Here is a 9,441-nt window from a genome sequence, read left to right on the forward strand (position 1 = left end):
CCTGAAACACTCCTCCCCCTGCCACCTTCAATCTAGCTTTCTTTGTCTGAACAGCAAACCATGAAATTGGGTTGTTTCCCGAGCACTCTTTTAATTCCTTTTTTCAGAAAACAACAGCACAACATACCCTTGGTTTCCGACTGTGCAGGCAGTGTGTGTGTGTGTGTGTGTGTGTAAACTCTCCTAAATCAGCAGTGGGAGATTCTGCATGCACCCTGATGATCGCCTTGTGACTTGTGTATAAATCTATGCAAACACACACAGCCCTCTTTCCAAATAATAGATGCTTTCATAATGTTGCCTGGTGACCTAGTTCTTGCCTGCCCTCAGTTTTTCTGGGAAATCCAAATGCACTGAAAGGATCAAGGAGGTCATAAGATCTGGATTTATTTGTGGTTTTTGCCAGCCCAGCAACGATAGATATGTTGCCATCAGCTGGTACTCGTTAAGCACTGAGTCACCCAGAATTCTCAGGATAGCATTTAAAAGGAAACATGTTTCAAAGGCTTTCCAGGGTCAATGGTCTACATTCTGGAGTTACCCCATGATATGGCACAAGCTATGCCCGTAAACATGTTGTGGAACACAAACTGACCCAAGATTAACATATGGGTACCAGATTTTTTTAAATGAATCTGGGGACACTATTTTTTTTTTTGGAAGCAGAGTAGCAACAGGGAGTCAGTAGTGGGGATGGTGAGGCAAAAGACCCTGGGCCCAAGCACACATGCATATTGTATAAAGGTGCAAAGCCCTTCTTTTGCACCCTGTGAAACATAAACGCACAGAGTTTTTAAAAAAACTGGGCAACAGCGCACTGCCCACCCGTGACTCCCGAGCCTTCCCCGATCTTCTGCCCCCTTCCCCCTTTGTTTTGATAGATTGGGAGAGGCTCGGGAGTCGGGGGCGGGTGGCCGTTGCCCAGGAGGGGCACAAGGGGTGCGGTTTCTCTGCCAGTCAAGGTGCAAAGCCCTTCTTAAGCCGCATTTTAATTAACTGTTTGTTTGTTGTTGTTGTCTGTTTTTCCCATTACGTTTTATTGTACAGTGGTACCTCGCATTAAGTACTTAATTTGTTCTGGAGGTCTGTTCTTAACCTGAAACTGTTCTTAACCTGAAGCATCACTTTAGCTAATGGGGCCTCCTGCTGCCGCACGATTTCTGTTCTCATCCTGAAGCAAAGTTCTTAACCTGAAGCACTATTTCTGGGTTAGCGGAGTCTGTAACCTGAAGTGTATGTAACCTGAAGAATATGTAACCCGAGGTACCACTGTAAATCATATTTGGTGTTAGCTGCCCTGAGCCCATCCCTGGCTCCCTGGCTGGGGAGGGCGGGGTATAAACATTATTATTATCATTATTTTATTTCACACCCTGTGAAACATAAATGCACAGAGTTTTAAAAAAACTGGGCAACGGCCAGCTGCCCACAACTCCCGAGCCTCCCCCGATCAGTCAATACAAAGGGGGGAGGGGGCAGGAGATCTGTACCGCCAGACGTCCCCAGTTCCCCTTCGGCGGTGGCGGTGGCAGCGACAGTCTCAGCACAGAGCCAGCCTGGTAGCGCAGTTGACTCTGGCTGGCTTCAAGAGCTGCTTGCTGCCATGGTGCCCACCATTTTTCCTCTCCGGAAGTCGCCATATGATGCGTTGCAAATCTGGGGACATTTCTGGGGACGAATTTGTCCGGGGACAGATTTGTGGAACTGGGGACATCTGGTCAATAAAGTATTATGTTTATTAGTACCATCACCCCACCAGTTTCGCAATGCATTCTGAAAGCTTCTAAGCAACACAGAATTCTTCCTCTTTTTGGATGTTCAGCAATTGTTTTAGATGGGTGGGAAACAGATTTCTAAGGCATTAAAAAAAGCTTATTTATCCCCATTTGCACATTGCTTTGGTCTTCAAAGAGAATGGAATATGTATTAGATCCGTGACATCTGTGAGACTCTCAATGTTACACAGAAGTATGCTTTGACGAAGAAGCAATGCAAGTAGCATAAAAGGTAAAGGTAAAGGTACCCCTGCCCGTACAGGCCAGTCTTGACAGTCTCTAGGGTTGTGCGCCCATCTCACTTAAGAGGTCGGGGGCCAGCGCTGTCCGGAGACACTTCCGGGTCACGTGGCCAGCGTGACAAAACTGCATCTGGCGAGCCAGCGCATCACACGGAAACGCCGTTTACCTTCCCGCCAGTAAGCGGTCCCTATTTATCTACTTGCACCCGGGGGTGCTTTCGAACTGCTAGGTTGGCAGGCGCTGGGACCAAGCAACGGGAGCGCACCCCGCAGCGGGGATTCGAACCGCCGACCTTTCGATCGGCAAGCCCTAGGTGCTGAGGCTTTTACCCACAGCGCCACCCGCGTCCCTGCAAGTAGCATAGAATTGTCTGATTCAATGAGTTCACCCTTATAAAAAGCAGAAGAATATATTTTTATTGATTTCCTTTTTGAGGGGGCAAGTGAAGTTTTTTAAACTCCTTTTTTAAACTCACCAAGACATTTTAAGCAAATTGTGGGGTTTTTTTTTAAACTGTGGGCAGCCCAGAAATTGTGAAGGGGCTGCAGCAAATTCATTCTGTTTTTCTGGATTGATTGCTTTTGTCGACAGGTGTCTTTTGTACAGGTAACAAACTGGGATGACAGGTAAAACCTTTCCCTTGCATCAGGTGCTTCTAATCTCAGCTCATTATATACAGTGAAAATACCAGGTAGCCTGACATCTAGCTGGTTGATAGGGGATCAAATATTTATTTCACTCATTCTAATGCACATCAGTCTCTAACTTTTGTCTTCTGGGTGGCTTTCCTGTTGTTATTCTGTCTCTCACAGCTACAATAAACCTACCATTAAAATTATGGACTGGTCATTTCTTCGTCAGAGGGCAAACAGGCAAATTTAGCAGGGGATCAAATACTTTCCCCCCTCACTGTATTCACAACGTTTTTACTACTGCGTTTCTTTTTCTTTGTTTCTTTATTGCATTTTATTAATCTGAGGTCAGCCGCTATAAAGTAGGTTTCTACAAGGAAAGGTCGGGTTTTGGTAAAGGCTTTAAAAGCAAATAAATAATGAACACAACAAGCCAGCCATATCAAACTTATTTTGTATCCAATCCTCTTAAAATATGTATCCACTCTGTTTTCTCCTGGATACCTCTTTTCTTCTTTTTCTTTTTTTACAGGAAGTGCTACAGGAAATAACATGCATATGCTATTAAGTTGCAAAATTCAGGGTGCCTCTTGCCTGCTAATCCTAGGCAGGGGAAGAAGAGAGAAACTGGTTGTGTGACCCCGTTTCAAGGTACTCAGCGCGATTCCCATCTGGCAGAACAAAGTATTAATTTCAGGCGAGCTCAGAAGAGGAAACGGCTTCAGGGACTGGAACATTGTTTCCTGTCGAAACCCAAAAAGAGAAAACACCAGCTTGAGTTTCAAATGCTGAGCACTGTTTTCATCGCTACGTAATAACTTGGGGGTGCGTTGAACCCAAGTAAGCAATATTTAGAGTAGACCCACTGAAACTGACGGACATGGCTAAATTCACTCCATTGATTTCAATGGGTCTACTCTGAGACCAACTGCTGGATACTCCCTATGTAAAGACTGGGAAACCCAGCCAGATGGGCAGGATATAAAGTAATAATAATAATAGTAACAATAATAAAGACAACTTTGCACAACTATTGTTTTGATGCCAGCAACTCCATTGACAAAAACATGGAACGGTTTGCAGCAAGGAGACAAACAGAATTGTCTCCCAGGAACAAGCACCTCATATGTGGCTAGATGGGTCAACACGATAAATAGCTTAATACATAAATATGGGTTATCCTTTTAACATTTTCTATGAAGACTTTGGGGGATAACTCAGTATGGAAATATGTACCCCCCACTTTTAAAATGTATGAGGGGAGAAGTTCTGCTGGGCACGAGTGACTCCATTTTACAAAACCTGACTTACGGGGCATATTTTGGTGATACTATTCAAGTATTTTGTTCAACAGACCTGGCTTGCTGGTTAGTGGCAATTCTTCCCCCCCCCCGGGCTTTTTTATTTTCCTTTTTTGACCCTGCTTCCCCGTTCCTTCCAGTTTTGTTCACCAATGATAATGCTTGCAGTGTTTTTAATTTATTTTCCCCCCCCTCAAATTTTCTGCTTGGAGACTATCTCATAATGGGAAAATATGAAATTTAAAAAAAAAAAATTGTATGACAAGAAACAAATAGATTTTCAAACATAGCGAGGTTATAATTGGCACCTCTCCTTCTGGGACTGAAGAACAGGAAAAAAAACGCCTCAGTTAATTACATAACCAATTCTTTTAAAATGGTGAAGGTTTCTGAGGGGGAGCCAATTTTTCCCTCAAAGAGGAGAGGCCCCATTTGTGAGAGAATGAAAGCATTCTCTCTTCTCTGTTGTTCTATATGTATTTTATGTGTTTTATATGTATTTTGGTTTTATCATCTTGATTTTTCAGTTTTAATATTAATTCCCCCTCAGGAGACCCCTCCCCCACCCACGAAGATGCCCATCCCCCACCAGCCTCCGTTCGCCGTCCCCCCGCCCTTCCTTCCCCGCATGCGCACAACAGCCCGCATTCACTTTCCTCCCACCCCACTTCTCGAAATCTGCTTCGCTGAGGCGGAGGGGCCTTAGCAACGAGGGTGACCTCACCCTGCACCAATCAGCGAAGACTTACTCATTAGAAACACACGGAGGAAAAACACCTCCCTTCCTTTCTCCAGATCCTTCCAGAGCTTTCCTACCCGAGAGCCAATCAGCGATCGCATGGTTCCTCCCTTCGCACCAATCGCCACCGAGCCTCCGATTTAATCCCGCCTCTCTTCAACGGCCGGCCGAAATTGCGCAGAGTCTCTTCACCTGCTCTTGTATATCCCTCCGCAGCTCGCACAACTCGTTTTATCGCGTGTCGTAACAAAGAGACCACAACGTCTTTCTCCGTTTTCATTTTTCCTTCCTTTCAAATAGCGGGGGACACACCGGGAACGGAGAAGTGGCTCTCATTACCGTTTATCGCCGGACTATTTTTTTTAGCGGAAGGAGACTAGAACGTCGCTCAGAAGGAGGAGCGATAAGTCACAGAGGTCGATAAATACCAGAGGGCGGAAGCGAAGCGGACATATTCGGCGCTGTCATTGACGAAAGGAGAGGTTGGAGAGATTTTGTCAACGGAAGCGACGGTCGGGATTCGTTTTTCCTAGTTGAAGCGGTCGTAGCACATTGGTAAGACGGCGGAGAGGGTGGTTGGGAAAAGAGGCGGCCTTTCGAGCGACGTGGCGGCGCCTCCGGGGTGTGGCGTCACCGGCCTCCATTGTGGCGAGGCGCTGCCCGGCGACGTGGGGGGGGGCGGCGGAGGGGGCTCGGCGAGGGTCTCCCTGCGCAGCCCTGACCAGAGGGGAGATGGGGTGGCTTCGTGGCGGGAGGCGCGCCTGAGGGGCGAGCGCGGCGCTTTCTGCGCCCGTGAGGTAAAAAGGAATAAACCGAGACCCGCCCTCACCCCCCACCCCAATAAATTCATTTTATTGTGCTGTAATGGAGGTCCTCACAAAGAAGCGGGCAGAAGCGTATCGTGGCGGTCGGAAGACGCGCGTTTCAAATGGGTGGGGAACCGTATAAGCGGGAGCCTCAGCTGACGCAGATACATAGGAATATAGTAAAAATGCTCCCAAGTATGCAGCACAAAGAAGCAAACTCGGTGCTTATTTTTTAAAAAACGGGGATGAAGAGAGTCGGTTGCCAGAAACCTACGGGGCTAATTTTAGGAGTCCTGGGTAGTTCTTCTTCACACCTCCCCCCAAAAGTGCAATGCAAATCATTCCGGGAAAGTGCGTCATAATTACAAAAAGATTTGGCATGTGATGGGCTGGCGTTATATTGGTATTGTTTGTAGCAATGAGCTGCCTTTGAGTCAGTTCTAATAAGGGGAAATGGGATGTAAAGTATTAAAGCAAAAAAGGGGGGTGGCTTGGGAAAGCGCATGCATAGTATGTATGTTTATGAGCAAAAGCATAGTGGGGGGAACAAGTCTGAGATCACTGAATTGGTTAAAGGGGGGCTTCAAAAGGTCATCCAGCTCAGCTCCTTGGTCGTTTTGTAGTGAGGGTTCCCCCCCCCCTTCTGACCTTAGTGTGTAGTATTTGAGGATATCAAATAGTGCTTAGCTTGACTAGGCTTGCCATTTCCCCCTCCTTTTTCTGCTTGTAGATGCATGGGAGACAATTCCATTGTATCTCTGTTAATTGCTGTTACAATATGAAAAGGGTTGGAAACTTATTTGACAGTATACTCATATTGGTTCTGATGGGTGTTAAAAACCTCACAGGCTTTTAGTGTTTCTGGTTATTGGATAACTTCTGCATTGCTGAAATGGGAAGGTGCTGAAGTATAATGAGTTATTCATAATGTCTTATTATTGCAGATAAAAAATGCAGATCTTTGTCAAGACTCTGACTGGCAAGACCATCACCCTGGAGGTGGAGCCCAGTGACACCATTGAGAATGTGAAAGCTAAAATCCAGGACAAAGAAGGCATTCCCCCTGACCAGCAGAGGCTTATCTTTGCCGGGAAGCAGCTGGAAGATGGCCGCACCCTGTCTGACTACAACATCCAGAAGGAATCCACCCTCCATCTTGTGCTGCGTCTGAGGGGAGGCATGCAGATCTTCGTCAAGACACTCACCGGGAAGACCATCACCCTGGAAGTGGAGCCCAGCGACACCATTGAGAACGTGAAAGCTAAGATCCAGGACAAAGAAGGCATTCCTCCCGACCAGCAGAGGCTTATCTTTGCCGGGAAGCAGCTGGAAGATGGCCGCACCCTGTCTGACTACAACATCCAGAAGGAATCCACCCTCCATCTTGTGCTGCGTCTGAGGGGAGGCATGCAGATCTTCGTCAAGACACTCACCGGGAAGACCATCACCCTGGAAGTGGAGCCCAGCGACACCATTGAGAACGTGAAAGCTAAGATCCAGGACAAAGAAGGCATTCCTCCCGACCAGCAGAGGCTGATCTTTGCCGGAAAGCAGCTGGAAGATGGCCGCACGCTGTCCGACTACAACATCCAGAAAGAATCCACCCTCCATCTTGTGCTGCGTCTGAGAGGAGGCATGCAGATCTTTGTCAAGACTCTGACTGGCAAGACCATCACCCTGGAGGTGGAGCCCAGCGACACCATCGAGAATGTGAAAGCTAAAATCCAGGACAAAGAAGGCATTCCCCCTGACCAGCAGAGGCTGATCTTTGCCGGGAAGCAGCTGGAAGATGGCCGCACCCTGTCTGACTACAACATCCAGAAAGAATCCACCCTCCATCTTGTGCTGCGTCTGAGGGGAGGCATGCAGATCTTTGTCAAGACACTCACCGGGAAGACCATCACCCTGGAGGTGGAGCCCAGCGACACAATTGAGAACGTGAAAGCTAAGATCCAGGACAAAGAAGGCATTCCTCCCGACCAGCAGAGGCTGATCTTTGCCGGAAAGCAGCTGGAAGATGGCCGCACGCTGTCCGACTACAACATCCAGAAAGAATCCACCCTCCATCTTGTGCTGCGTCTGAGAGGAGGCATGCAGATCTTTGTCAAGACACTCACCGGGAAGACCATCACCCTGGAGGTGGAGCCCAGCGACACCATTGAGAACGTGAAAGCTAAGATCCAGGACAAAGAAGGCATTCCTCCCGACCAGCAGAGGCTGATCTTTGCCGGGAAGCAGCTGGAAGATGGCCGCACGCTGTCCGACTACAACATCCAGAAAGAATCCACCCTCCATCTTGTGCTGCGTCTGAGGGGAGGTATGCAGATCTTCGTCAAGACACTCACCGGGAAGACCATCACCCTGGAGGTGGAGCCCAGCGACACCATTGAGAACGTGAAAGCTAAGATCCAGGACAAAGAAGGCATTCCCCCTGACCAGCAGAGGCTGATCTTTGCCGGGAAGCAGCTGGAAGATGGCCGCACGCTGTCCGACTACAACATCCAGAAAGAATCCACCCTCCATCTTGTGCTGCGTCTGAGGGGAGGTATGCAGATCTTTGTCAAGACTCTGACTGGCAAGACCATCACCCTGGAAGTGGAGCCCAGCGACACCATTGAGAATGTGAAAGCTAAAATCCAGGACAAAGAAGGCATTCCTCCTGACCAGCAGAGGCTGATCTTTGCCGGGAAGCAGCTGGAAGATGGCCGCACCCTGTCTGACTACAACATCCAGAAAGAATCCACCCTCCATCTTGTGCTGCGTCTGAGAGGTGGCTTTTAGGTGTTAACTGAACTCTTTATTTGCAAGTTGCCAATAGCATTTGTTTGCACTGTAGCTGTTTAATGTCTTAATATTGTAAGGTAAATAAAAGTTTAAGTAACTGCTGGACTGCTGGTGTAAATGCTAAATAAAAGTTTTTGTTGCACATTACTTTGTAGTTCTCATGAATGATTAAATATGGTGTTCAAGAATACTTTTCTCCCAGTTTTTTTACACTGTAGGTGTTGTGCGTAACTGCAAGGTTCTGGGAAAGAAATCAAAGGTAACATATAGCAAGGGATACCAAAATTAAGTGCAAGTTGACATGGATTCTGCAACTTAATCCTAAATAAACTGATACCAAACATGTCATGAGGTATAACTGCAATGATGGAAGTCACAGCACAAGACTTTTTGCCATGTTAAAACAGGTGTAAGCTTAGAATACAGAATCTGAAACTTGGGAGTCTAGAGTGCTCAAACTGATTAAACTGTAGCTCCAACTGCCATGTTTCCTGCTTGGCAGGGGGTTGGACTCGATGGCCCTTGTGGTCTCTTCCAACTCTATGATTCTATGACTTCTGGCAATTATATTTTAGTCACCTTAGTGGCTTGAGCTTTCTACAATGCTGGCAAGGACAAAACTAGGGGCACTGCTTTTCTTTACTTTGGTGCCACTCAAATGTTTTGTTTATGCTTGGAAGTTGCTTGTTTTCATCTTTATTTAAAGATGCAGAAAGAACTGAGAGTGATAAGTAACCCCGGAGGCTTTGATCTAAAATGGTATGTAATGTACCATTTAGCATTAAGGGCTTGCACATGCAATTGATAAGGTCCTTTAAAAATAGCTCCAGTAATAACACACTCGATACAGCAGTTCCCATCCTAAACAAATTTGGCTGCTCTGGTAGGTAATACCTGCTGTGGTTAAAGACCCAACCATTCACAACACACTTCTAGAGCATCATCTTGAAAAGGTATTTCAGGGTTCAATAATCCATTTTGGGTCACAATGGAGGGCACTCTGTCAAACTTTGTGTGTGAAAATCTACTGTAGTCTACATCACTAGGACACCACAAGCTCTGCCTTATGCCAAATGTAACTTAATACGTACCCACAGCTCTATAAATAAAGGCTGTCTACTTCAATGGTTCTCTGCAGTGTCCAATTGAGGCCCAGGAGGA

At 46.8% G+C, this 9,441-nt stretch overlaps 1 protein-coding gene and 1 long non-coding RNA gene across 3 annotated transcripts; one reads left to right on the forward strand and one right to left on the reverse strand.

Annotated features, from left to right (window-relative positions):
* Positions 1 to 2,802: 2,802 nt before the first annotated feature.
* Positions 2,803 to 4,949, reverse strand: LOC309520328. The gene is made up of 2 exons (XR_014214200.1): positions 4,701 to 4,949; positions 2,803 to 3,393 (listed from the first exon to the last, which is right to left on the reverse strand). It is a non-coding gene; the product is annotated as an uncharacterized lncRNA (long non-coding RNA).
* A 141-nt stretch (positions 4,950 to 5,090) lies between these two features.
* UBB (ubiquitin B) lies at positions 5,091 to 8,427 on the forward strand. 2 transcript variants are annotated; one of them, XM_082201811.1, is made up of 2 exons: positions 5,091 to 5,245; positions 6,441 to 8,427. In XM_082201811.1, the coding sequence occupies exon 2, from the start codon at positions 6,448 to 6,450 to the stop codon at positions 8,275 to 8,277; it is 1,830 nt and encodes a 609-aa protein (XP_082057937.1). In that variant the 5' UTR covers positions 5,091 to 5,245; positions 6,441 to 6,447; the 3' UTR covers positions 8,278 to 8,427. The 2 variants fall into 2 exon arrangements, with proteins under 2 accessions (XP_082057937.1, XP_082057938.1); XM_082201812.1 differs by lacking the exon at positions 5,091 to 5,245 and adding an exon at positions 5,404 to 5,487.
* The last annotated feature ends 1,014 nt before the right edge of the window (positions 8,428 to 9,441 follow it).

Source organism: Podarcis vaucheri, assembly GCF_965113315.1.
Source record: "Podarcis vaucheri genome assembly, chromosome: 15".
NCBI lineage: Eukaryota > Metazoa > Chordata > Lepidosauria > Squamata > Lacertidae > Podarcis > Podarcis vaucheri.